Source organism: Opisthocomus hoazin, chromosome 32 (genome assembly GCF_030867145.1).
Source record: "Opisthocomus hoazin isolate bOpiHoa1 chromosome 32, bOpiHoa1.hap1, whole genome shotgun sequence".
Classification (NCBI taxonomy): Eukaryota; Metazoa; Chordata; class Aves; order Opisthocomiformes; family Opisthocomidae; genus Opisthocomus; species Opisthocomus hoazin.
Genome location: NC_134445.1, coordinates 2,397,545 through 2,423,511, shown reverse-complemented (window position 1 = coordinate 2,423,511; position 25,967 = coordinate 2,397,545). Strand labels below are relative to the sequence as shown.

The 25,967-nt window shown below is 64.1% G+C and overlaps 3 protein-coding genes across 3 annotated transcripts in view; 1 reads left to right on the top strand and 2 right to left on the bottom strand.

The window, feature by feature from the left end:
- Positions 1 to 3,070: 3,070 nt before the first annotated feature.
- On the top strand, positions 3,071 to 7,597 carry TMEM106C (transmembrane protein 106C). The gene is made up of 8 exons (XM_075445684.1): positions 3,071 to 3,153; positions 3,805 to 4,025; positions 4,131 to 4,194; positions 4,714 to 4,873; positions 4,974 to 5,114; positions 5,352 to 5,401; positions 5,697 to 5,750; positions 6,169 to 7,597. The coding sequence occupies exons 2-8, from the start codon at positions 3,833 to 3,835 to the stop codon at positions 6,320 to 6,322; spliced, it is 816 nt and encodes a 271-aa protein (XP_075301799.1). The 5' UTR covers positions 3,071 to 3,153; positions 3,805 to 3,832; the 3' UTR covers positions 6,323 to 7,597.
- Positions 7,598 to 9,417: 1,820 nt separating this feature from the next.
- Positions 9,418 to 22,679, bottom strand: COL2A1 (collagen type II alpha 1 chain; the record flags this gene model as incomplete). Its single annotated transcript, XM_075445570.1, is given in 37 exon segments — positions 9,418 to 10,013; positions 10,141 to 10,383; positions 10,676 to 10,863; positions 11,001 to 11,289; positions 11,377 to 11,484; positions 11,648 to 11,701; positions 11,885 to 11,992; positions 12,106 to 12,159; positions 13,118 to 13,225; positions 13,327 to 13,380; positions 13,625 to 13,732; positions 14,163 to 14,258; positions 14,260 to 14,271; positions 14,368 to 14,529; positions 15,040 to 15,093; positions 15,183 to 15,236; positions 15,375 to 15,482; positions 15,560 to 15,613; positions 15,714 to 15,767; positions 15,854 to 15,907; positions 15,995 to 16,048; positions 16,130 to 16,237; positions 16,348 to 16,446; positions 16,746 to 16,790; positions 16,901 to 16,954; positions 17,077 to 17,130; positions 17,385 to 17,438; positions 17,628 to 17,681; positions 17,765 to 17,863; positions 17,948 to 18,001; positions 19,279 to 19,377; positions 19,474 to 19,527; positions 19,617 to 19,724; positions 20,136 to 20,189; positions 21,163 to 21,262; positions 22,349 to 22,393; positions 22,579 to 22,679. Coding segments are annotated over 37 exon segments (3,345 nt in total), but the record flags the coding sequence as incomplete, so codon positions are not given.
- A 92-nt stretch (positions 22,680 to 22,771) lies between these two features.
- LOC142365110 (uncharacterized) overlaps positions 22,772 to 25,967 on the bottom strand; it is a 4,043-nt gene continuing 847 nt past the window's right edge. The window contains 18 exon segments of the mRNA XM_075445569.1: positions 22,772 to 22,828; positions 22,943 to 22,987; positions 23,091 to 23,144; positions 23,262 to 23,306; positions 23,398 to 23,451; positions 23,542 to 23,564; positions 23,567 to 23,594; positions 24,134 to 24,187; positions 24,321 to 24,370; positions 24,464 to 24,527; positions 24,617 to 24,661; positions 24,881 to 24,958; positions 25,046 to 25,090; positions 25,092 to 25,147; positions 25,270 to 25,324; positions 25,433 to 25,465; positions 25,597 to 25,629; positions 25,936 to 25,953. Of these exon segments, the coding sequence (XP_075301684.1) occupies positions 22,772 to 22,828; positions 22,943 to 22,987; positions 23,091 to 23,144; positions 23,262 to 23,306; positions 23,398 to 23,451; positions 23,542 to 23,564; positions 23,567 to 23,594; positions 24,134 to 24,187; positions 24,321 to 24,370; positions 24,464 to 24,527; positions 24,617 to 24,661; positions 24,881 to 24,958; positions 25,046 to 25,090; positions 25,092 to 25,147; positions 25,270 to 25,324; positions 25,433 to 25,465; positions 25,597 to 25,629; positions 25,936 to 25,953 (837 nt within the window).

Genomic DNA, 25,967 nt, shown 5'->3' with positions numbered 1-25,967 from the left:
AGAGCAAACAACGTCTGGGAAGAAACGGGAGTTCATTAGAGACAATTTAGCGGCGCTGAACTTTTTCGGGAGGCCGGGGCGCGGGCTGCGCGTGGAGCCGGGGTGGGGGGGGATTTGGCACGGGCAAGGCTGCGCGTCCCCGTCCCACCGCTGCCCATCGCCACCGGCGCAGCCGTTCTAAATGTTCAGATACGTCCCGAGCCGCGGCGCAGCGGGTGCCCCGCGGACCTCGCCTTGCCCGCGCCGCTGCCACGTGCTCCTCGACCCCCTGAAACGCGGCGCTGCTGCCAAACCCTCCTTCCCCCCGCGCCCCGCGCTGCGAGGAAGGCTGGCGGCTGGCAGGACGGTTGATTCGCGCGCTCTGTCGCGAGCCGGGGCGGTCGCAGCTGATTTCCAGCCGCTCTCCTGCTGCTTTTCCCCCGCGAGGGAATCCGGGGCCGGACCCCGGCACAGCCCTCGCGTTCCCGCTCCGCTCCTCATTGCCGACCCGCGCGGTGCCGGCGCGAAGCTGCGGAATCGCTCCCGCGCGGGGGCCTGGTGACGCGCGGGGCTGCGGGAGGATTTAATTCTCCCACGAGAGATGCGGATTCACCGCGCTGCGGCCATGAGCCGGAGCCTTCGTGCTCCCTCAGCCTGGGGACAGGGGTCCCCGGGCTCGGCTGGGGATCAGTGGGGCTGGGGGAGGATGATGATGGTCCGGCAGCCGGCGGCACCGCCGGCAGCGGCGATACCCCGTCCCGGGGGTGACTCACGCGCTTGCTCCAGCCCCCGGAGAGCCAAGGTTTCTCGGGAAGCGGTTGCAAAATCCCGCCATGCGCCCCGCGGGGTGCGGCTCGACACCCCCTTCCCGCCCCTCCCCCCCGGCTTTGTGGGGAGAACGGGCTTAAAATGGGAAGAAACGGGATCAAACCTGGGACACAACAGGGCAAGAGGGGCTGAGGGGAGGCTGCGGTGGGGTTTCGCGCTGTTTACTTTGCGGGCAGCTTCTTTCCCCCCCCCCCCCGGAGATTCTCTGTTGTCTAATATAGGGTTGAGCTCACCCCACAGCCCGGCCCCAGGGGGGTCGGTGGGGGTTTCCCCCTCCCCATCCCTTCTCAACGCGCTGTCTGTCTGTCCCTGAAGACGTCCGTCGACACAGGTCAGTCCTGCACCCAGCACCTTCCTTGGGCGTGCAGCAGCCATCTCGGGCGCGACGGGAGATGCACTGCCCGCGATTAGGCAATTAGAAGGTAGCAATTAGCGGGGGGGGTGGTGGAAGGCGAGCCGGGATGCCTCCCTCTCCCTGGCATTTTGCTCCTGGGAAGGAGAGAATAAATGATCCATAAAGTTTCCATCGGCGACGCAGGGCAGGGCAGCCCCGACGGCTGCGGAGCGCGGGAGCCGTCTGCCTCCGGAGCGCACGGGGCCGGGGGAAAGATTTAATTTTGCCATAAATTTTATTTTGATGGTTTGGGCGATTGCGAGGGGAAGGAATTCGGTTTTCCACTAAGCTCTCGCGTTAATTGCGGCAGGGAAAAAACCCCACCGGTGTCCGCAGGGCAGAGAGTTGATTAAATAAATGTTGACCCCAACGGGGCGTTTTCGCTCGCTCCTGTCCCGGAGCCGTCGGGGCTGGGGGTGCTGGGAGGAAAGGGCTGCTTGGATTTTTTTTCCCCCCAAAATTTCGGGGTTTAGGAACACCGGCGACGGCGCATCGCCTCACGGCCAGGTCGCAGGGCGCCGGGGGCGATGCTGGGCTGAACCGGCCGCCGCACCGGGGCCTGCGAGCCGTGAAAGTGGAAAAAAATACGAAATCGAAACGTCAGAAGAGCCGGGGAGGGGCTGAGGAAGGAGATGGAGCGAGGCCGAAGCGCCCGGCGCGGCTCTCACAGGGGCTGAGATCCCGCGGGGCTGTTTTGGGGCAGAATTGGGCTTTTTCCGTAGTGTTTGCCCGGCGGTGGGGCGTCCCCGGGGTGCAGAGCCCGGGGTCGGGGTGCTGAGACCCCCGGAGTGACACCCCCGGGCAGCGCCGGGGCAGAGTGGCCCGTACGGGGTTGGATGCCCTCATACTGGTGTGAGAAGGTTCTGTACTGGGTCAGGTATCTTCATACTGGTTTCATGGTGGGACAGGTGCTCTTGTACTGGTGTGAAAAGGCTCTGTACTGGGATGGCTACCCTCATACTGGTGTATGACAATTCCTTACTGGGATGGGTACCCTCATACTGGTATGTAAAGGTTCTGTACTGCGATAGGTACTCTCATACTGGTGTGTAAAAGTTCTGTACTGGGATGGGTACCCTCATACTGGTGTGTAAAAGTTCTGTACTGGGATGGGTACTCTCATACTGGTGTGAGAAGGCTCTGTACTGGCACAGGCGCCCTCATACTGGTGTGAGAAGGCTCTGTACTGGGATGGCTACCCTCATACTGGTGTGAGAAGGCTCCGTACTGGGACGGGAGCCCTCATACTGGTGTGAGAAGGCTCTGTACTGGGATGGCTACCCTCATATTGGTGTGTAAAGGTTCTGTACTGGGATGGGCACCCTCATACTGGTGTGAGAAGGCTCCGTACTGGGATGGGAGCCCTCATACTGGTGTGAGAAGGCTCCATACTGGGTCAGATACCCCCATACTGGTGACCGACCCCTGCCTGCTCCCCGCGCATGCGCGCTCTGCCCCGGCGCCACGCCCCACGCGTGCGCATGCGTGGGCAGGGAGCGGCGCGCCCCGCAGTGCGCATGCGCACGGAGACCCGCCCACCTCAGTTTACCCAGCCCCCCCCGCCCCGCCCCCGGGGACCCCCCGCATGGATCCGGCGCATGCGCACCTCCGGACACGCCCCCTCAGCCACGCCAAAGGGGTGGGGTCGTGGGCACCGCCCCGCTGCGCTTCGGCGCATGCGCACTGAGGGAGAGGCACGCCCGGGCGGGGCCGCTCGTCACAGCTAGGCGTTGCCCCCCAAAGCCCCGCCCATTTTCCCAGGTGGGTGCGTACGGGGCGGGGCGTTCGCGAGGGGGCGGGCTCTGCGGAAACCCGCCCTCCCCATCCCGCCCGGCGCCTTGCGCGCCTGCGCCAGAGGGGTGGGGCGAGGGCTGGGCTCCGCCCCCCGCCGCCTCGCGGCGTTGTCATAGAGACGGCGGCTGCGCGGGAAGAGGCTGCAGCGGCGGCAGCGGGTCTGAGGGGCTGCGCGGGGCTGGGGGGGGGCCTCGTTGGTGTTGGGGGGGGGCTTTTGGGGGTCCCCTTTGTCTGGGGGGGGTGTGCCTGAGGGGGTGTTAGGGTTGTTCGTTACGGGGGTGCTGGGGGACAAGTCCCTGTGGGGTCGTTCGAGGTCGCTATTCCTTGGGGGGGGGGGTGGTGTGTGTGTCGTTCTGAGGGGGCCTTTCCTTTTTGGCGGGGTCTGAGGGGCCGTGGGTCTCCGGGTGGGGGGTGTTGGGGGGCGGTGTGTCTCTCTTTTTGGGGGGGTGGGTAGCTGAGGAGGCATGGTCCTTGGTGGAGGAAGGATATGTCCCTCTTTCAGGGGGTCCTGGGGGGGTGCAGGCCTGGCTCTGTGGAGTTTTTTTTGGGGGGAGGGGGTGGAAATGAGCCTCCATAGAGGTGTCCCCAAGTTGGGTGTCACTTTTTGTAGGGTGCTGGGGGGGAGGTTCTCTGGGGGGGAACCTGGACCCTTGGGAGTGTGTCTCTGTGGGGGGGGGGTGGGCTTGGGTCTCTGAGGGGGCCGGTTGTTCCCTTCATGCCTGTAGTTCGGGGCAGGGTTTCCTCATCAGCCGGAGGCGGGCTGAACTCCCCTTTGCTGACCAGGACTGCTCTTGCTGCCTCTCGCGTAGGTTATGCGGCTTTCCTGCAGCAGCTGCGATGGGTTCTGTGCTTTCCCTCTCTGTTAATAATGCCGCCTCCAGGCAGACGAAGAAGCCTGACGACGGCGATGATGACTTACTCGACAGCCGAGACCGCGTGGAAGACATTGCCAAGTTCCCATATGTTGAGTTCACAGGTCAGGACAGCATCACCTGTCCCACTTGCCAAGGCACTGGCTGCATTCCCACAGGTGACTGCTCCTTTTGGGCTTAAATACTAAAAGAAAATGTTCCTTATTTGCAGGAGTGACCTTGCAGGTGTATAGAATCGGTTAACGTGTTCTTTTGCTTTCCAGAGCAGGTAAATGAGCTGGTGGCTCTGATACCCTACAGTGACCAACGGCTTCGCCCACAGAGAACGTAAGTGTGTAGTGAGAGAGTAATTGGGTCTCTGCAAAGAGCAAACAGGGCTCTTTTGTCGTTTACTGCCACAACGAAGCACTTCACTCTGTCTGCAGCCTCTCCTTCATCTAGTGGTTTGTTTTCATCCATGCGTGCCAACAAATACAATTTGAAGTGTAACTTTAAACACTTCCTGTGAAATCCCCCTGTGGGGTGAACGTGGAAACAATGATCCTACTCACACGCTTCATCCCCGCGCCCTTTCCTGAAGCTTTTAGAAAGAAACTGCCAACGGTAAAAGTACTGGACTGGGAAAACTCTATGGTGGCGAAAATGATTCTGTGGTTACTCATTACTGAAAAATAAACTCTCTAGAGAGTGATGGTTTTGAGCAACTTCAGATATTGAAAATGTGAGAGCAGCGCTTCGGTGTCTCTTCCAGGGAAGAACAAATACGTGGCGTTTGCTGGCTGGGTTGGGTTTCGGATGTGAGGTCCATTAGGGCGAAGGTGGTGACCCCTTCCCTGCCTCTCCCAGGAAGCTGTACGTCCTGCTCTCCGTGCTGCTCTGCCTGCTGGTGTCGGGGCTGGTGATTTTCTTCCTGTTCCCCCACTCGGTGCTGGTGGACGACGATGGTATTAAAGTGGTCCAGGTTTGGTTCGACAAGAAGAACTCCGTGGTCGTTCTTGCCATCACGGTAAGGTTTTTGTGCATCCGTGTTCCTGATGGGAATAAAATCCGTGCTGAGCTGCCGGGAAGGCCACTGCTACTCACGTCTCTCCCCTCTCTCCGCCCAGGCCACCTTACGGATCAGGAACTCCAACTTCTACTCAGTGACGGTGACCAGCCTGACCAGCCAGGTGCAGTACATGAACACCGTGGTGGGAACCCAGCAGATCACCAACGTCTCCAGCATCCAGCCGCTGAGTGACAAACTGGTATTTGTCTTCCATTGCGCTTGCGGTATAAGCGTCACCAAATGGAGTAGAAAGCCTGTGTGCTACTGCGAGTTAACTTGATGGTAGCCTAGCTATACCTTAAAGCTTTGCTTGGCAAAATAGTCTAATGCTGGAGTAGCCTGTGCTTTATGCGCAGCGGCTGGAAGGAAATGGAAGGGATGGATTTAGGTGAGTACTCAGGCTCCATGTGAAGGTGTTTTCCTCTTACTTCTACAGGTGAATTTCACCGTGAAGGCGGAGCTGGGTGGATCTTTCTCCTATGTGTAGTAAGGATTTACTACTCTCTGTATGTAGCTGGGGAGAGGGCAGGTTTGAGCTCCTTTAGCTAGAACTTGCTCTGGTAATGACTTGTTTTCTGGTAACTTCCTGGAAAGTAACCGTTTGCTAGAAACGACTTGAAAGGCCGCTTTGTCGGGCTGTTGCGACGTGGTTTTTGGACCACGTCTCGAGTTGAGTTAGCACTGAAGGGAAAACATCGTCAGGAGATACCGAGAAACGCAAGTGTCTCTGCAGCCCTGCTTGGCCCGTGCTGACCTACTTCTCTGTCTTGGTCTCTTCCAGTTTCTTCTGCACGTTTCCCAAGGTGAAGGTCCATAACATTGTGATCTTCATGAGGTGGGTGGTTCTCTGCTCGGCTCCTGACTTGGAAGGGAGCTGCTGCCACAGCAGCTGTAGGGTACAGGAAGAAAATCCCTCTTGGCGAGCACCCCAGCCTGGCTCACTGCGTCAGCTTTTAGCCCGGGCCAGCTGACACCGTTGGGTGAAATGTAAGATAGAGAGGGGAAGACACCAGATTGCTGCACGCTGAGCTCGCACGTGAGGGGTGGTGTGCTCCAGGGCTGCACTCACCAGCTCTGCAGATCCCTGCCCGCTGCAGTGAGCGGTCCTCAGCAAAAATCTGAGAGGATCTGCAGCTTTCGAGGGGGAGGAGGGGTTCTGCGACGAGTGCAAACCTGCTGGGGTTTCTTATTTTGATAGAGGGATTTCTGTCACGGGTCCCGTCCCCACCAAACTGCTCTCCCTCCCCTCCCAGGACGTCGGTGAAGCTCTCGTACATCGGCCACGTGACGCAGAGCGCGTTGGAGACGTACCACTACGTGGACTGCAGTACCAACTCCACGGCTGCCTGGGACCCGCTGCCGTCCCACTCGATGCGAGGCACGGCCGAAGCCCAGAGCAAGTCCTGAGGACGCAGCCGATGCTTTCCGTGGGTGGATGGTTGTGCAGATGGATTTCTAGAAGGGACCAGGAGCTTTCGAAGGGAAGCAGAGGGATCGCGAGTGACTTTGTTGGGAGATATTTGAAAACTCTGGGGGTCTTCCGCGCTCTTCCACGTGCAGCTGGGCTGCGTTGCTGGCCTGTCCACGAAACCTGCTTGGGGTGTTGTTTGTGTGCAAGCACACGGGCCCCTGCCCAGAGGCAGGGTCCTGCTGGGCCTGCCTTCCTCTTCGCTTCCGAAGGACTCGCTTTCGGTAGGGAAACCGGACTCGCAAGCTTCCTGCAACGGGGTCTGAAGATCCCAAAGCTTTAGAGTTGACTTTCGCAGCTGTTTTGAAGCTTAGCACTGTGTGGGGTCCTTTCAGGGTAAACTGATTAGTTCTGTGCAATTAACTTACTCCACTCTTGTTCAGTGGCAGTGTGTCACTGGCTTGTTTCAAAGCAGGGCTTGATAAAAAGGGATGGTTCTTGTAAAGAGCGCACAGATAAGGCTTCCACCTCTGCAACTTGGAGGCAAAGGAATGGAAACCTTGGAAACGCGCTCCCTCTGCGGATTTTGTTTGCTGGCAGCTGAGGCCACCTACAGCAAACTGAGACCAGAACACCGCAGGCGTAACGAGAACGGCCTCAGTAAGCGCAGTGGCGTTGGGGACACACGAAGGGTCCGTGTGAGTTAGACCTTCCTCCTCCTCCTCCGCACGTGGCTCTGACCCTTCCTCTCTCCACGTTTGGCAGCTGCAGGGTCTCTGGGGTTTGAAGCCGGGGAACTTGTAGCTTCGTGCTTGTGCCCGCTGCGAATGAGCGTGGATTCAAAGTGGTTTTGCGGGAGCTGGGTGTTTCAGAGGCTCCTCTCCCCGGAGCCTGCTCCCGACGGATGGCATCGAAAGCAAATAAATGCGAAAGCTCAGCCCGCCGCAGTCCTCGCTGTGGGCTTGCACCTTGGAGGATTCATCCTGCTGCTGCCCTTTTTGTAGTTTTTCTGGAACCTGGTCGCTGCGCTGCCCTGGTTTCCTCTCTGCCTACGCCGTGCTCCGGCCGCCCGCTGGGTGCGAGGCCGCGAGTGCGGAAACAAAGCAGAGGTGAAGGCCGCGAGGAAATGGAGCGTGGCGCTTGTCAGTGAGGGATGCTTGATTTTGTGCGAATGTGAAATAAAACCACACCTTGCTTTCTTATTTTTTAAGAATTTCTGCCTAGTGGGGTTTCTAGAGCTGAATTCTCCTGATTAAAGCCGCGTTGTGTGCTACTGCGCAGCATCCTTTGTTTGAGGAAAAGCTCTGTCTCTCTCCTGTGGAGACCAGGCTGATGCTGGAGTCGGTGCTCTGCCTTGGGTCTGGTGTCGTGTCCTCTTTTGCCCAGGAGTAGCTGTTCTCCTGCTGAGGATTTTTGGGGAATGGGGGCTGAGGAGCTGGAGCAGTGAAGCAGCTCCCTTCCCACCCGGGGCGGCTGGGACTGGTGTCACCGACCCAGCTTCGGGGTCTGTCATGCTGCACCGTCCCTGGTGACCTCGCTCACGAGCTGCTCATGTGACTCTCGTAACCCCATCAATTTATGATGAGTTGAACTTTCTTTTTTAAGGAAGATGAGGAAATGGTGAGCTTTGCTTGTTTCCCGAGCTTCCTCCCTCTTGGCAGGCCGCTGGACCTCAGTCCTGGCTGCTTTGGTTCCTCCTTGGGGGGTGACCCAGCCTCCTGCTCCCCAACATTGCTGTTCCCACCCGTGCTGCTGTCTCAGCTGCAGCCCTGGGATAACCCCTGCCCTCCTGCTCCTCAGGGCCAGGTCTTACAAGCAGCCTGCTGTGGGGGGGGGTTGCTTTTTGCTGGGTGATTCTGGGGGGGGGCTCGCTGGGCAGCAGGAACCCACTGCATGGTTGAGCAGGAGAGGGGCTTTGCCCTGAGTTACTTGTGCCAGAGCACTAATAATCAGCTGTGCCCTCCGGGTCATGTGGCAAAGTATTTGGCCTTTTAAAGGGTGTTTTATTTTGAAAATCCTGCCTAATCCTCCAATCCTCTGTAATGAATTTCTTCTGCCAGTGTTTTCCAGAGGTCCCAGCCCAGAGGCTGCCTCAGGTGCTTCAGCAGGAGCCCATGCTGCCAGCTGTGAGTGTTTAGCTGTGAGACGAGGGCCCCAAAGCAGCACTTTTAAAAGGGTTTTGTTTTTTTTTTTAATCCTTTCAAGTTATAATTTCTCTTAATGAAAAACTGTGGTGCCCATGCTATTGACAGATGCGCAGAGCTGAGGTTTTCATAAAAGCAGTCTGAAACTCCTAAAACCCCCAGTCAACAGCTGCCCGCTACGCCCTGCGCCTAAAGCTCGAGCGTGTTTCCAGCTCTTGTGGGGTAATTTTCCTTCAGATAGTAAAAAAATAAAAAAGAATAATTAAACTACTGAGGCTTTTCCTCTAATTTGCAAGCCCCATGAAGAGAGTTCACGTACATAACTTTCCCTGACCCCGTGAAGGCGCAGCTGCTTGACGCACCAGCAGCGCGCACGCCGTGGCTGCGAACTCCACCGCCCGTGGTACCGCGAGATGTCCCCTGGAGCCACATCTCACACCACAAAATGGGACCAATTCCGTGGCGCCGATGGGAGGAGGCTTAGGGGGCACCGCCTGGCTGTGGCCGTACTGATTTGTGTGAGGACTGGTCTCAGCGTGCCTCTCCTCACTGGTTTTACTGGTTTCCTTCGACTCACCCCCGCTCTGTTCAGGGGGCGATGGGACAGGAGATCCCGTAACAGAACCTCGTGGCTGTTGCGTCGGCTCCTGGTGCTTCAAGATTTTTCACTTAAAATGGTTCTCCCTTCCCTTTTTTTGGCTTTTTGGGGGATTTATTTGCTTTGTTTTGATTTTTTTCCTTAGTGCGAGGCAGCTTCAACCCAGAAAAGTTTGAGATTGACCCAAAACCTTCCCTTATCATGGCCGAACAACGGGGAGAAAGGAGTCAGACCGCAGCACCCGCCGACAAACAAAGCCCAGACCAACATGTACTCTCCACCAAAAGTTTTTTTTTCTTTTTATATCAACTGATGTTAAAAAATACAGACTTGTTTTACAAGAATAGCACCATTTTTTTTTTTTTATCGTATTATACATTAGCACTCCTGCTGGTGATACACCGGGGGAGGGAAGGGGGCGGGAGGGGATTCATGATACCTGGATTGGCGAGATCCCTTTGCCAGGGCAGGGCCATCGTACCTGCCACTTAGATTCCCACCTCCACCTGACCTAAAAAATAGGTCTTACAGGAAGAGAATAAATAAATAAGACCGTGGGTTTTCTGATTTCGCAGCCTGCCCGGCCGGCGTTGGAAAGAGGCGGTGGTCCCCGACGGAAGGGCGTGAATCGAGGGGTCATTGCAGCCATTCAGTGCAGAAGTCGGACGAGCGATTGGAAAGTACTCAGGTCCTTGGGGTGGGTTTTGGGCTTTTGAAAGTTTTCTTTTATGGTATTGGGCTGGATTTTTAAAAAAAACAACAAACAACAACGACGAACAAACACAAATAAAACAACTCTTTTTACAAGAAGCACGCTGGGCCAACATCCACGCCAAACTCCTGATCGGCTCCACCAATGTCCATAGGTGCAATATCTACAATGGGCAGGCGCGAGGTCTTCTGCGATCGGTACTCAATGACTGTCTTGCCCCATTTGCCAGTGTGTTTCTGGGGAGAAACCAAGGAGGAAGGATGTTATGAGATGCTCTGGAGCCCTCCAAGGCAACAGCAACCTCGTGGGTTGAACCCCAACTCATAGTCTACGTCTTTCTCTCGCAGGCGCCTGTGGACTTACCGTGCAACCGTCCTCCAAGACGCTGTACGTGAACCTGCTGTTGCCCTCGGCTCTGATCTCCACGTCGTTGGAGCCCTGGATGAGGATGGCTTTCTTCAGGTTGCCTGTCTCCTCGTCCATGTAGGCGATGCTGTTCTTGCAGTGGTAAGTGATGTTCTGGGAGCCTTCGGTGGACAGGAGGCGGAGGAAGGTCATCTGGATGTTGGCAGTGTTGGGAGACAGGTCTTCACCGCCGTAGCTAAACTGGAGGGAAGAGGCGAGACATTAAAGCCTGGGGGTGTCATAACAACCCTATTTCCAGCCACCCTTTGAGAGGACTTCCATACTTTACGTTCCTAGATGGCTGCAAAAATCAAAGCCCAACTGACCCATCTCCAAGCTTTCAGTGTAGTCCTCTAGAACAGCCAGTCCCTCGCATAACATCCATCAACATAACTCCAAGGAAGGACGTCCCAACCTTCCAACCAACGCCTTCCCCTGCTCAACCTCCCTTCCCGCTCCCGCTGCGCAGCGCCAGCCGGGGGGGGACACTTACGTGGAAGCCGCCGTTAATGGTCTCTGCAAACCACACGTGCTTCTTGTCTTTGGTCTTGCTGGTCCACCAGTTCTTCTTGGGGATGCTGCTGGGGTTGGGGTAGACGCAGGTCTGGCCTGTCTCCATGTTGCAGAAAACTTTGATGGCATCCAGGGTGCAGCCCTGGTTCGGATCGATCCAGTAGTCTCCTGCAGCAGGGGGGACAAGCGGTGTGTGTGAACGTGAGGTTTTGGAGGTCAGAGCAAAGAGCATGGTGGACCTCGCTGTTTTCTTGGGGCTGGGGGAGAGGGATACAAGGGGAGGAGGCAGGGATGGAGGCTCTTACCGCTCTTCCACTCGGGATGGCAAAGCTTGATGTCGCGGCAGGTCCTGGCTGGGTTCTTCCTGGAGCCCTCCGGGCTGCGGATGCTCTCGATCTGGTTGTTGAGAGACTTGAGCGTGGCGTCCACCTCGACGTCGTGCTGCCGCAGGCTGCCGGCCGCCTCGTCCGCCCGCATGTAGCGGATGGGGTCGGGACCCTTCTCTGTCTGACCCAGGCCAGCGAAAGCTGACATGTCGATGCCGGTGCCGGGGGGGCCGGGAGGACCGGGGGGACCTGGGTTTCCGGGAGGACCCTATGGGAGGAAGAAGATGCAATTCTGGTGGGCTGCTCTACGAGCCGGACCCCCCCCTTCCCTGCCACCGCTGGCATTTTTACTCACCGCAGGACCTGGTTCGCCGCTTCGTCCGCGGGGGCCAGGGGGACCGATGGGGCCGGGCATGCCGTTGGAGCCGTCTTTGCCAGAGGGGCCGACGGGGCCGGGGGGACCCTAGAAGAGAGCCCCGAAGCAGGGGTCAGGTCGTTGCAAGACCCCAGGGCAGGGAAGGCGCTGGGGAGCTGTCAGCGAGCGAGGCAGGAGACCCAGGGCGGGTTCAAGGACGGAGGTGCCTCCTCTTCCTCTCCCCTCCCCAAACGCCACGGGCAGGACTTACCCTGGGACCGGAGGGACCCGCGGGACCAGCAGCACCTTGGTCTCCAGAAGGACCCTGAGGAGGAAGCGGGGGTGGGTGGTTACGGCTGCACGCCCAGCACCGAGGGGTGCTCAGCCCTTAGCAAAGCCTTTGCACGGGCTCAGGGCTTCCTCCGCGGCCGCGGGCACGCCGAAGGGTGCCAGCTCCCTGGCGAGAAACGGGGGGGCTGAGAGCTGGGCTCCCAAAAACAGCACTTACGGGTGGTCCGGGAAGACCCTGCAGCCCAGTGAAGCCGCGGTGGCCCTTCAGCCCTCTCTCTCCAGCCTCTCCCGTCTCACCCTTGTCACCGCGAGGCCCTTGGGGACCCTGGAAGGGGAGAAGGGGACGAGTCAGGCTCAGGGTGACAGACCCCCGCCCAACGCGCCCCAGGACCCCGTGCATGGCACACGGGACGCCCCGGTGAGCCCGGCATCACTCACCGGCATGCCGCGAGCACCAGCGGGACCCGCGGGACCCATGGGACCTTGTGCACCCTGCGGAGAGAAAAGCAGGGAGTCCGAAGGGGCCAGGAGCTCGGGGTGTCCGGGGGGGTCTCCTGTGCCTTCGGGGCTGTGTGAGCCGCCCGCCTCGCAGCACCGGGAATCGGCAGCTGCCGGAGCCGCACGGCATCTTCACTCCGCCGGAGCACCGGCGCCGAGTAACGATCCTCGCAAATCAACGCCCCGGCGGATTTTCCCCGGGTGAGGTCCCGGTGCTTGCAGCTCCCCGGGCCGTGCTTGTGCGTCGGCAGAGCCCAAACTGGGCTCTCGGTGCTCAGGAAGCCTCGGGAAGATGCTCGGAGCCGCTATCGGCACTCGGGGCACGGCTGAATTAGCGACAGCCACTAACGGCACTCGCCGGGCTCTCCCAATTACTCCGAGTAGCTAATTGCTCCCCAGCGGCCGCTGCTATTTCTTCACTTATCTGCGCGCGGGGTGGTTGCCGTCTCCCCTGACAAGGGCTACGAGGATGAGGAGGGGACTGGAGCATCTCTCCTATGAGGAGAGGCTGAGGGAGCTGGGCTTGTTCAGCCTGGAGAAGAGAAGGCTGCGAGGGGACCTTCGAAATGCCTCTAAATATCTGCAGGGTGGGGGTCAGGAGGACGGGGCCAGACTCTTCCCAGTGGTGTCCAGCGACAGGACAAGGGGCAACGGGCACAAACTGGAGCAGAGGAAGCTCCAGCTGAACCCGAGGAAGAACTTCTTCCCTCTGAGGGTGACGGAGCCCTGGCCCAGGCTGCCCAGGGAGGCTGTGGAGTCTCCTTCTCTGGAGATATTCCAGCCCCGCCTGGCCGCGGTGCTGTGCCACCTGCTCTGGGTGACCCTGCTTGGGCAGGGGGCTGGGCTGGGTGACCCACAGAGGTCCCTGCCAACCCCGACCATGCTGGGATTCTGTGATTCTTTGACCTCAAACCCAACGAGCCGTTTCCCTCACCAACGTGCCGGCACTCACCGTCTCGCCTCTGTCTCCTTGTTTGCCGGTGGGACCGACGGGGCCGGGAGCGCCGGGGGCACCGGGAGCGCCGGGGGCACCCACGGGACCGGTCTCGCCGCGATCGCCCTGCGCCGAGAGAAGGGGGTGGTCAGACCCGCCAGATTTTCGGCTGGGATGAGAGGGCACGCGGCTAGCGAGCGCCGAGGGAAGCACGTGGGCAAGCTCACCTTCACGCCGGCTGCGCCGTCTCTGCCGGGGGGTCCGTCAGCGCCGGGGTTACCCTGGGAGAAGGAGAGAAATTAAGTCTTGACTGTGGGATGGAGCAGAACGCGTGCCAGAATCCTTTCGAAGCAAAAACCGCCGGCAAAAAGGTGCCGGTGATTTCCGCGAGCCGAGTTACGGCGCGGGGCTCTCCGGCTGCGGGACCAGCAGTGTCCAGGGACACCGGTGGGGGGGTCACACCGCGATGGTCCTGAGCCCAGCACCGACACAGGCACCGTCCCGCTTGGCCGGGGTGCTGCCCACCTCGCGCCCAGGTTCGCCGGCGGGACCCGTCAGACCGGGGGGACCCACGGGGCCGGGGGGGCCTCGGTCGCCCGCAGAGCCGGGTGCTCCTTGTTTCCCAGGTTCGCCCTAATGAAGGGGAGAAAAACAAAAGCCGTGAGCAGGGGAGATCCCGGCGCAGCCCGTCACCGTCGCCTCATCTTAAGGCTGCCAGAGCCCCCCACACCGGTCACTGCCCTGCCCCGATGCCGCCGGCCTCGGTGGCTCCTGGTAGCTTTGCAAAACCCCAAACCGCACCCAGGATTGGGGTCCCTGGGGTGCTCGAGCTGCACCCGAGGGGGCTGGTGGCCCCGTGATGAGCTCGATGCAGCCCCCCCCGGGGCTCCAGCAGCCTCCGAGCTGCTGCGCAGGCTTCCGAGCACCCAAATTCACGGTGCTGAGGTGAGGAAAGCCAAGCTCGGCCGCTCCGACAGCTCCCAGCAGGGGTGATGCCGCTGCCGGGAGCGGTTTGGGGTACGGGGTGGGTGGAAGGGGCTGAGCGCGGGGGGTGACGACTCACCGACGGCCCCGGCAGCCCGGGGAAGCCTCTCTCGCCACGCTGTCCGGGAAGGCCGACGATGCCACGCTGTCCTGCCAAACCTTGGGGACCGGGGGGGACCGTCGGGACCCTACGGGGAGGCAGAGCGGGGGGATCAGACCCCGTGGGGGGGGGTGGCACAGCACCGAGTGAGCACACGGAGGGAGGTGCCCCCCAAAAGACCTACCGCAGGGCCATCCTCGCCCGGTTCGCCTTTCTCGCCGGGGGGGCCGGCAGGGCCTTGGAGACCGGGGTCACCGGCACGGCCCGGGGGACCGGCATCACCACGAGCGCCCTTGGGACCATCTTTGCCAGCAGAGCCGGGGGGACCGGCGGGGCCTGGGTTACCCTGAGGGGGGAGAAGACAGGGTTAGAGCAAACGGCGACGGCTTTTCCGCCTCCATCACCCACATCCGAGCGCCGTCAGCGCTCCGGCTCGGCTCCTGTGCTTGAAGACCCTCAGAAAAGCCCCTTTTTATGGGGTGAGGAGCTGCCCGGCACCGCCCGGGGGCTCCTTAGCTTGGAGACCCTCCACTGCCTGGCCCCCAACACAGAGCAAGCAGCGTCTCCTGAGCCCCCAGCCCTGGGGGTGAGCGATCCCGACAGCCCCCGAGCGATCCTGGCAGCCCCCGAGCCATCCCGGCAGCCCCCGAGCCATCCCGGCAGCCCCCGAGCGATCCCGGCAGCCCCCGAGAGATCCCGGCTGCCCCCGAGCCATCCCGGCAGCCCCCAAGAGATCCCGGCTGCCCCCGAGAGATCCCGGCTGCTCCTGAGCCATCCCGGCAGCCCCCAAGAGATCCCGGCAGCCCCCAAGAGATCCCGGCTGCCCCCGAGCCATCCCAGCTGCCCCCCAACTCACGTTAGGGCCGGGTGGTCCCACACGCCCGGCAGCGCCGGGGAATCCGGTGGCTCCCTGGGGAAGGAGAGGAGAAAGGCGGCTCGGGTGCTGCACCGCGCTCCCCGCAGGCACCCCCTCCCGCAGCCCACCCCCCCCATACTCACAGGGGGGCCCTGAGCACCTCGGGCGCCTTTAGGACCAGTTACACCAGTTGGACCCTGGGAAGAGGAGGAAGACGGGTTGGAAACACGCCGGCGGTGCTGCCACACGCCTGCCAGGCGATGCCCCAGATTTCCCAGGGATGGGGACCCCCGCAGGGATCACCCCCTCTTTCGGGGTGCCCCGGGTGCACCCACCTGCGGGCCAGGTGCACCGGAGGGACCTTGGGGACCGGGAGCGCCGGCGTCACCCTTCTGCCCGGGCTCTCCTTGTTCGCCTTTGGCACCAGGTTGCCCGTCGGCACCCTGTGGGGAAGCGGGCGCCGTGAGCGGGTTGAGCCGATGCTGAGCCCACGCCGGGGGGAACGGGGCCAAATACTCACCGGGGGGCCGGCAAATCCGGCGGGACCGGGGGCACCGGGCTCGCCGCGCTCGCCCTGCGGGGGAGAGATGGGGGTTAAATTGGGGGGAACGGGGGGAGCGGGGCCATGGGCGGCACCGCCAGCACCCGGGGGGCTGTGGGGCGATGGCGCTTACGGGGGCACCGCGGGCACCGGCAGCGCCGGATGGACCAGGAGGGCCGGATTCACCCTGGAAAAGAAAGGATGGCGAGTTGGGAAGGAGGGGACGGCATCTCCCTCGGGTGGGGGCAGCCGAGGGGCTGCCCGGGCTCTCACCTTCTCGCCGTTGGGGCCAGCGGGGCCGGGGGGACCGATGGGACCCGTCAGACCCTACGGAGGAGACACAGATGAGGACCAGGCCACCACGAGCACCCCCGGCCAGCCGCCCCGCTCCCGCCGTGTCCCCGTCCCACTTACACGTGCGCCGTCCTTTCCGGGGGCTCCCTCGGGACCCTTCTCTCCGATGTCTCCCTGGGGGGGGGGGGACGGAGGCAGTGTGAGCCGAGCTGAGACCTGACGCCGCTCGGGACACCTCCGGGACCCGTCACTTACCCGGTCTCCCTTGGGACCGGCGATGCCGGCTGCTCCTCTCTCGCCGGGCATTCCCTGCAGCCCCGGGGGTCCCTGGGCGCCGTTGGGGCCGGCCGGTCCAGTCGCACCCTAAAGCAGAGCGAAGGTGCAGTCATTGGGGTGCCAACCCCCCCACGTGCAGACCCCCAGCCTCACAGCTCCACCGGTGACACCGAGCCCTGGCCCCCGCTGTCACCCACCTTGGGTCCGTCGGTGCCCGGCGTGCCGGGGAGCCCGCGGGGACCTTGCAGCCCTTGAGCGCCGGGAGAGCCACGTTCGCCGGGGAAGCCGCGTTCACCCTGGGGTGGGGGGGGACAGCGTTAGGAAGAGGCCACGGTGGGGGTCACAGTGTCCCTCGCATGGATGTCCCCGGGGACAGTGGGCAGAGCATCCATCCCGCACTGCCCCGAAGGGACTGGGATGTACTGGGAGGAGAGGGGACGGGCTGCAGCGGAGGCTGAGCCACCAGGACTGGGGAAGCCGATGGCCTTGGATGGGGGTGGCCGGGCTCTGCCAACCCCCTCGAGCCCCCCAAAACCCGCCATGGGACAGGGAGAGGCGTCCTGTCCCCCCAGCCAGGAGGATGGGTGATACTCACTCTGGGACCGACGAGACCGGGGGCACCGGCTTCTCCGGGAACACCCTGTGGCGGGGGAAAAAAGAGTCGGGGGTCAGCCCCAGGGCTTGCCGGGGGTCCTGACCCCCCCTTTGCAGCCGGGCGATGCCCGAGAGGAGGGAAAATCGGGGCCTCACCTGATCTCCGGGTTTGCCGCCCTCTCCGGGGGGACCTGGTGGCCCGGGCAGCCCCTGGGAGGGGAAAGCAGCAGCGTTAGCGCAGCGGCAGCGAGACCCCCAGGGACGGGGGCTTGGGGTCACCCACGAGCATCACCCCGACCCCGGCACCCCAAACCCCCCTCCCCTGTGCTCACCTGGAAGCCGGAGGGACCGGGGGCTCCTTGCTCTCCCCTCTCGCCCACAGGACCCTGCCGGAAGGACGGAGGTGAAGGACCCCGAAACCTCTCGGGGTTCAGGCTTCCCCCGCCCCAGGACTTGAGCCGGAATCGTGGGGGGACCCCGAAATCCCCAAGCCCCAACACCCTGAGGGCAGGCGAGCGCAGAGGCTCCGTCCCCAGCAGACCCGGGCTGGTCTTTGCCATAATCCAGGGGGGCTCCAACCCCCCACCCCCCCCGTTTCCAGCAGGTTTTGGCCCCGGGTGAGCGAGGCTGCGACACTCACGGCAGGTCCCGGGGGGCCGGCAGCTCCCGTCTCGCCGTCCTTGCCAGGGAGACCCTACGGAGGAGAGCAACCAGCCGGTGCTGGGCTCCAGGCGCGACGCTGCGGACCCGCTCCACCCTCCCGGCCCCCGTGCCTCAGTTTCCCCACCCGCAGACTGCGGATGCCTCGGGGGGTCTCTGCGATGCTGGAGCAACCCCACGATGTGGGTTTGGGGGGGGCAGTGGGGGAGGGAAAACAACTCACCCGCAGCCCCGGGGCACCGGGGAGTCCTTTCTCACCGGCTTTTCCAGGCTCGCCCTAGGGAGAGGAGGGAGGGGACGGTGATGGGCTCCGCGCCCGGGCTGCGGCCCCGTTTTGGGTAGAAATCGGTCAATACTCACGTTAGCACCTTTGGGACCCGGGAAACCCATCACGCCAGGCTGGCCACGAGCACCCTGCGGGCCGGGGGGGCCGGGGCGGCCGTCCTCGCCGGGAGCACCCTGCGGGGAGGGGGGACGTCAGCGGGGCCGGCGCCAGACCCCGGCGTCTCCCCCCAGACCGAATCCCCGCGGAGCGTCACTTACGGTTGGGCCGACTTTGCCTTGAGGACCAGCGTCGCCTGGGCGGCCGGTGAGACCCTGCGGCGGAGGGGAGTAATGGGGGGGCTGCAGCGGCCGGCCCCGAGGCGGGGGGACACCAGGCACCCCGTCCTGCCCGGCTCCCAGCCGCTGCGCTGGGCCTGGGGCTCACGCAGGGGGCACGGGGGTCTCCCTAACGTGGTGGGCAGGGTGGTGACCCCAAAGAGCACCTTCACTCCCCCCAAAGAGCGTCTTAACCCCAAAGAGCGTCTTTGCTAACCCCAAATGCATCTTAACTAACCCCAAAGAGCATCTTAATGACCACCAAAGAGCATCTTAATGACCACCAAGAAGCATCTTCACTAATCCCAAAGAGCATCTTAACCCCAAGGAGCTTCTGAACCCCAAATGCATCTTTGCTAACCCCAAATACATCTTTTCTAACCCCAAATACATCTTTGCTAGCCCTAAAGAACTTAATTATCACCGAGGAGCATTTCTGCTAGCCCCAAATTCCATCCTCACTAACCCCAAATGGGTCTTGGTAACCCCAAAGAACATCTGACTTAGCAAAGAGCACCTCGCCGAATCCCAAAGAATTCCATAATTAGCGCCAAAGAGCACCTGAACCAACCCCAAAGGGCATCTTCATGCCAAAGAGCATCTTGACTAACCCCAAGAGCACCTTACGGACCCCAAAAGCACCTTCACCAACCCCAAAGCACCTCATCAACCTCCAAACCACCTTAACCATCCCCAAAAGCACCTTATTGACCCCAAAAGCACCTTGACCACCCCAAAAGCACCTTGACCACCCCAAAAGCACCTTATTGACCCCAAAAGCACCTTATCAAACTCCAAACCACCTTAACCATCCCCAAAAGCACCTTATTGACCCCAAAGGCATCTTATTGACCCCCTTATTGACCCAAAAGCACCTTGACCCACCCCAAAAGCACCTTATTGACCCCAAAAGCACCTTGACCACCTCAAAAGCACCCTATTGACCCCCAAAGCACCTTATCAAACTCCAAACCACCTTAACCATCCCAAAAGCACCTTATTGACCCCAAAAGCACCTTGACCACCCCAAAAGCACCTTATTGACCCCCAAAGCACCTTATCAAACTCCAAACCACCTTTACTGTCCCCAAAAGCACCTTATTGGCCCCAAAAGCACCCTATTGACCCCGAAGAGCCTCCCCGTCGCTGACCCCAGCAGGTCCCCCCATTGTCACCGCTGTCCCCACATGGTCCTGCACCCCACAGCGCAGTGAGGATCCCCCTCCCAGGCAGCCCCCTCGAGGAGGGGCAGGATGCGACCCCCTGGTTCTTACCCTGGCTCCCGGCAGCCCGGGCTCTCCGGGGCGCCCGGGGTCTCCGGTCGCTCCCTTGGGACCACCGAGGCCGGCGGGGCCACGCTCGCCCGGAGCACCCTGCGTGGGGCGGGAGGGGGGGGCGAGGGGTGAGTTTGGGGGTTCAGGGGGTGGTCACCCCATGGACACCCCCTGCCAACAAGCGTGACGTCCCACCTTGGGTCCAGCCAGCCCGTCCTGCCCGGGGAAGCCGCGATTGCCGGGAGCACCCTATGGAGGAAGAGGAGGAGGAGGAGTGAGGTCAGGGGGGAGGTTTTGGGGGGCAGCACCTCGCTGGGGGGTGCGGGGGGGCCACGCACCCTCTCTCCAGGTGGTCCCACGGGGCCGGCAGCACCGGGTTCACCGCGGGCTCCTCTCTTGCCTTCCTCACCAGCTGGCCCAGGGGCACCTTGGGGTCCTGCGGGTCCCTGAGGAAGAGGAGGAAAAGGGGGTCACGAGGAGCCTTCCTCCCCCACGGCATGCTGGGGGGGGGCCCTGCCTGCATCCCCCCCCCCCCCAATAAATGGCTGGCCGTGGGGTGCCGGCGGGAGCCCCTCGCCGTGCCCCGTGTGCCGCTGGCGCCGGGGCTGGGGGGCCGCCGCGGCGGGGGTCCGGCCGCGCGCATTGAGCCTGGGTAATGAAGCGAGGGGGGAATGTCCCCAGCGGGGGGGGGCCCGAACACAGAGGCCATTGTTCCCCCGTGGGAGGGGGGACGCTGCCCCGCGAGGGGGCCTCGTTAGGGGCAGAGGTTCGTTAGACGCCGACGAGACACTCCGGCCCCGGACGGGGGGACCCCCGGGCGAGGTGGGGGGTGCTGGGCGCGGCCCCCCCGGACTCACCGTCTCGCCCTTGGGTCCTTGCTCGCCTTTGAAGCCCGCGATGCCGGGTTCTCCCTGGGGAGCGAGAGGGCGGTGGGGGACGGGGCCGCGGCGTCCCCACGGCTGTCCCCGGCCCCAGGCCCCTCTCCAGGCCATGGCCCCATCCCCATCCTCATCCCTGTCCCCAATCCCACCCCTGTCCCCATCCCTGTCCCCATCCCCACCCCTGTCCCCATTCCTGTCCCCATCCCTGTCCCCATCCCCACCCCTGTCCCCATCCCTGTCCCCATCCCATCCCTGTCCCATCCCTGTCCCCATCCCCATCCCTGTCCCCACCCCATCCCTGTCCCCATCCCTGTCCCCGTCTCCATCCCCTCTCCCCCACTCTCGTCCTCATTCCTGACCCCACCTCAACCCTGTCCTTGTCCCCATTGTCATCCTCGTCCCCTGTCGCTTTCCTCATCCCCATCTCCATCCCAGTTCTCTTACCTGTCCCTGTCCCCAACCCCATCCCATCCCAGTCCCATCTCCATCCCCAACCCCATCCCATCCCAGTCCCATCTCCATCCCCAACCCCATCCCATCCCAGTCCCACCTCCATCTCCATCCCAGTCCCATCCCAGTCCCATCCCATCCCATCCCCATCCCAGTCCCATCTCCATCCCCATCCCAGTCCCATCCCATCCCCATTCCAGTCCCATCCCCATCCCCACCCCCACCCCCATCCCATCCCATCCCACCCACACCCCCACCCCCACCCCCATCCCATCCCATCCCACCCCCGTCCCCACCCCCATCCCATCCCCATTCCCGGTGGCCCCTTTGGGGACCCAGGAGCGATCCAAGGGCAGGGGACCCCAAATTTCGGATGGGGGCGTGGCCTGTGGCAGCATGGGCGGGGCATGTTGCAGAGTGGGTGGGACCAGGTGGCAGTGGGCGGGGTGTGTTGTCAGTGGGTGGGGCCAGGTGGCAGCGGGCGGGGCCAGGGCCGTGGTCCCCATCTCGGGGGGCTCTGGGGGGCTCTCGGGGGGTCTCGGGGGGCTCTTACCGTCTGTCCCTTGGGTCCCAGCGGGCCGGTGGCACCCTGGGGGGCCGGGTGGGCCACGGGGGCCGGGGAAGCCTGGAGCGCCGGCGATGCCTGGGGCGCCCTGCAGGAGCCAGCTGCGGTCAGGGGGGCACGGCCCCATGGCCCCCCCAGCCCCGGCCCTCCCCCCGCCTCCACCCCACGTCCCCACAGCCGCCAGCACCCTCGCGTCCCCCAGCATCTCGTGTCCCACAGTGCTCCCGTGCTCCCCAGCGACCCCATGGCCCCCCACATCCCACATCCCCCAGCACCCCCAGGGCCCCCCCAGCATCCCCAGTGTCCCCCAGCATCCCTGCACCCCTCCGCATCCCCATGTCCCCACATCCCCCAGCATCCCATGTCCCCCAGCATCCCCCAGTATCTCCAGTATCCCCAGTGTCGCCCAGCATCCCTGCACCCTTCTCATCCCCATGTCCCCACCTCCCCCAGCATCACCACATCCCCCAGTATCCCCAGTGTCCCCCAGCATCCTCACACCCCTCCATAACCCCATGTCCCCACGTCCCCCAGCGTCCCGTGTGCCCCAGCATCCCCCAGTATCTCCCAGTATCCCCAGTGTCCCCCAGCATCCTCACACCCCTCCATAACCCCATGTCCCCACGTCCCCCAGCGTCCCGTGTGCCCCAGCATCCCCCAGTATCTCCCAGTATCCCCAGTGTCCCCCAGCATCCTGCACCCCTCCGCATCCCCATGTCCCCACGTCCCCCAGCATCCCACGTCCCCCAGCATCCCCAGTGTCCCCCAGCATCCCTGCACCCTTCTGCATCCCCATGTCCCCACCTCCCCCAGCATCCCCCAGTATCTCCCAGTATCCCCAGTGTCGCCCAGCATCCCCGCACCCCTCCGCATCCCCATGTCCCCACGTCCCCCAGCATCCCACGTCCCCCAGCATCCCCCAGTGTCCCCCAGCATCCCTGCACCCTTCTGCATCCCCATGTTCCCACCTCCCCCAGCATCCCCCAGTATCTCCCAGCATCCCACATCCCCCAGCCCCCCGCAGCCTCCGGTCCCCCAGCACCCTTCCGTGTCCCCCACGACGTCCCCACGACGTCCCCCCCCATCCCAGCTCAGCCCTCGACACCCCCCTCGCCAGCCCCAGCCCCCCCCGGGGGATCCAGACCACCCCCCCCCCCCCCCCCCCCATACTCACCGCCGAGCCCTTCGCGCCGGGGATGCCGTCGGTCCCTGGGTTACCCTAAAAAACGACACCGCTGAGCCCGGCTCTGCTCCCCGTGCCTCAGTTTCCCCACCGCCAAGCAGACACCGACCCCTTCCCCCCCCCCCCGCTCGCAGGCTCAGCCCCCTCCCCGCGGCCCCCAGGCCAGGGGACGCGCGGGGAGAAGCCGCTGCGGGGGGGACACGGCGAGGGACGGCACTTACCGGGGCGCCCGAGGGGCCGGGAGAGCCGGGGGTGCCGGAATTCCCCGCGGGGACCCTGGGCACCCTCGGGACCGCGTGCGCCGGTGGGACCAAGCTTCACCCTGGAGGGGGGAAAGTCGGGGTGAGGGGGGGGGGGAGGGGGCAGCTGGCGCCGTGCCTCAGTTTCCCCCCGCTGGGAGAAGCCCCTTCCCCCTTACCTTCGAGCCGGGGGCTCCGGGGAAGCGGGGGCTCCGGCCGGGCCGACGGGTCCCTGGGGGCGAGAAGAGCGTGAGGGTCTGCGCAGGCTTCGGGGGGGGTCCCAGGGGACCCCGCTGTCCCCCACGGGGGTGACACCCGGGAAGCGGCCAAGCAGCCCTTTACTCACGGGGGGTCCAGCCGGGCCGGGGAGACCGTCGTTGCCACGAGCACCCTGGGGGGAGACGGTGGGGGGAGTCACGGGGGGGTGAGGCGGGCGGACCCCCCGCCACCGGGTGTCTGTCACCGGGGTGTCACCGGGGCAGCGTCCCACTCACCGCAGCGCCGGAGGGACCGGGCCGTCCTCTCTCTCCGGGCAGCCCGCGGGGACCCTGGGGGGACACGGCGTGGCGTCGGGCTCGGTGCTGCCCAGCCAGGGGCTGGGGGTGTGGGCGACACCCCCCTTCCCCCGTGCCTCAGTTTCCCCTTTTCTCCCCCCGCGGACTCACCATGGGGCCGGGGGAGCCGTTCTCGCCAGGTGAGCCGGATTCGCCCTGCGGGGACGGGCAGAGCCGGTGAGCCCCGGGGCGCAGCACCCAGCACCCACCAGCCCCGACGCCGCGGGGACGGGCGCCCAGCGCTTACCTTGGCTCCGGGAGCCCCCGCCTCTCCCTTGGCGCCGTCCAAGCCGGGGTAGCCCTAGGGACATGGGGGGGGTGGGGGGGTCACCCTCTGCGCCACCGGGTGATGGGGACCCCGAGGGTGCAGGGGGGTGGGGGGGACACTCACCCGGTGGCCTTTCACTCCGGGAGACCGGGCGTCCCGGGGAAGCCGCGAGCACCCTGCGAGCGAGTGGGGAGAACGCGGGGTTGGGGTGACGGGTTGGGGGTGATGGGTTGGGGGTGATTGGTTGGGGGTGACAGGGTTGGGGGTGCCGGGGTTGGGTGCCAGGGTTGGGGGAGATGGGTTTGGGGGGTGACAGGGTTGGGGGAGATGGGTTTGGGGTGATGGGTTGGGGGTGCCAGGTTTGGGGGTGATGGGTTTGGGGGAGATGGGTTTGGGGATGGGGTTGGGGGTGATTGCTTGGGGGTGATGGGGTTGGGGGTGCCGGGTTGGGGGGTGCCGGGCTGGGGGTGATGGGTTGGGGGTGATGGGTTGGGGGTGCCGGGTTAGGGGTGCTGGGTTGGGGGTGATGGGTTGGGGGTGATTGCTTGGGGGTGATGGGTTGGGGGTGATGGGTTGGGGGGTGATAGGTTGGGGGTGATAGGTTGGGGGTGATGGTTTGGGGGTGATGGTTTGGGGGTGCCGGGGTTGGGGGTGCCGGCGGCTGCGGGGTGCTCCCGCCCGGGGAGGGTCCGGATCCCACCCAGCACTGCCTTACCTGGGGGCCGGGGAGGCCGCGCTCGCCGGATTTGCCGGGTTTTCCTGTCTCACCCTGCGGGGAAAGGAGATTTTTTGGAGGGGGGGGGGGGGGGGGGGAAGAGAATAAACCCCCCCTTGGGCCTCTGGCCGGGGCCACTGCTGCGCCGAGCTGCCCGTCCTCAGCCGGGGCTCGCCGGCGGACTCACGTCGTCGCCAGGCTTCCCAGGAGGTCCCGGTGGTCCCCGGGGACCCATCGCGACCCTAAAGGGGGACAGAGCGGCAGCGGGTGAGCGGGAGCTGGTGGGTGGCACGTCCCCCAGCCGGGGGGGGGGTCGGGGGGGTCGGGGGGGGGCACTCACAGCAGCGCCGGGCTCGCCAGGCTCGCCGGGGTTGCCTTGAAATCCTTGGGGACCCTGGAAGGGAGAGGGGTGGCATCAGCGGGGTGGGGGGTGCCCACGCAGAGACCCCCAAGCCTGGGGGGGGGGGGCGGGGGGGTACTTACGGGAGCGCCCGAAGGTCCGGGGGGGCCGCGGGGTCCCATGGGGCCCTGGGGGGAGAGAACAGTGTCATGGGGGGGGGGGGGGGGGTGTGAGGTGGTTACCACCCCCATCACCTGCCAAAGCAGGGGGGGCCCCCCAAAATGGGGACAGTCCTTGGCAACGCGGGGTCCCCTGTGTCCCGCGATGGGACCCGCTGCCACATCCGTCTGGGGGTGGGGGGGGTTTGGGGGGGGGGGGTCCCCGGTCCCGGGCGGGGGGGGCCTTACCATGGGGCCCTGCATGACGCCCATCTGCGCGCCTCCAGCCTTCTCGTCGAAGCCGCCGGCCATCTGCGCCGCGAAGTTCTGCGGGGGGGGGGCGGGGGGGCTGAGCGCGCCGGCCGCCCCCAAATCCCCTCCTTTCACCCCCAAAAAAACCCCCCTGATACTCACCCCACCCAGGCCGGGGGGGCCGGGAGGTCCGGGGGGGCCGGGGGGGGCCGGGATTCCCAGGGGTGCCGGGTTCTCCATCCCTGCCCCGGGGGCCGGGAGCTCCTGGGTGGGGGGGATTGGAAAAGGGGGGGGGGTCATCCATGCGGCGAGCGTGACAGTTCTCTGCAGCACCCCACCAGTACGGGGGGGGGGGGGGTTTGCTGGGGGGGGGGGTCTGCTCTCACCTTCTCCCCCCTTCTCGCCTCGGTCCCCTCGTTGTCCCTGCTCCCCTGCCGGGCCCTGTGAGAGAAGGGGGGGGGGTCAGCTCTCCCCGCGCCCCCCCTCCCCGCATCCCCCTCCCACGAACATTCCAGCGATGCGCCCGGAGCAACCCGACGCGCTCCCCACCTGCGGTCCCGGAGGCCCTCGGGGTCCTACGACCTGCGGAGGGGGGGGGACAAGGGTGGGGTGAGACCGGTGGGGGCAGAGACCCCCCCCCCCCCAGACCACCCCCGCAGCAACAGGGCCCCCCGATTTGGGGGGGGGTCCCCCCGTGCACCCCCGACACTTACATCTTTAATATCACCGGGTTCGCCCTTCTGCCCCTGCAAGGCAGAGCATGGGGTGAGCCAAGGGGGGGCACCCCCCAGGATCCCCCCCCCCCCAATTCATCCCCCCCCGAAGGCGAAAAGCCCCCTCAGGAGTTGACGACCTCCCCCAGGAGGTGACAAAACCCCCCAAGAGGTGACAGCCCCCCCCCAAGAGGTGACAACCCCAGAGCCGCTTGCCCCACGCAGGTGCCCGGGGGTCCTGCCTTGAGCCCCCCCTGCCCCGCTCCCCCCGCCCCCCATTTTGGGGGAAAAACCCCAGGAAATCGGGCCCGGGGGGGGGGGGGGGGGCACCAGGCTCACCTTGGGGCCAGGCTGCCCCTGTTGTAAAAACA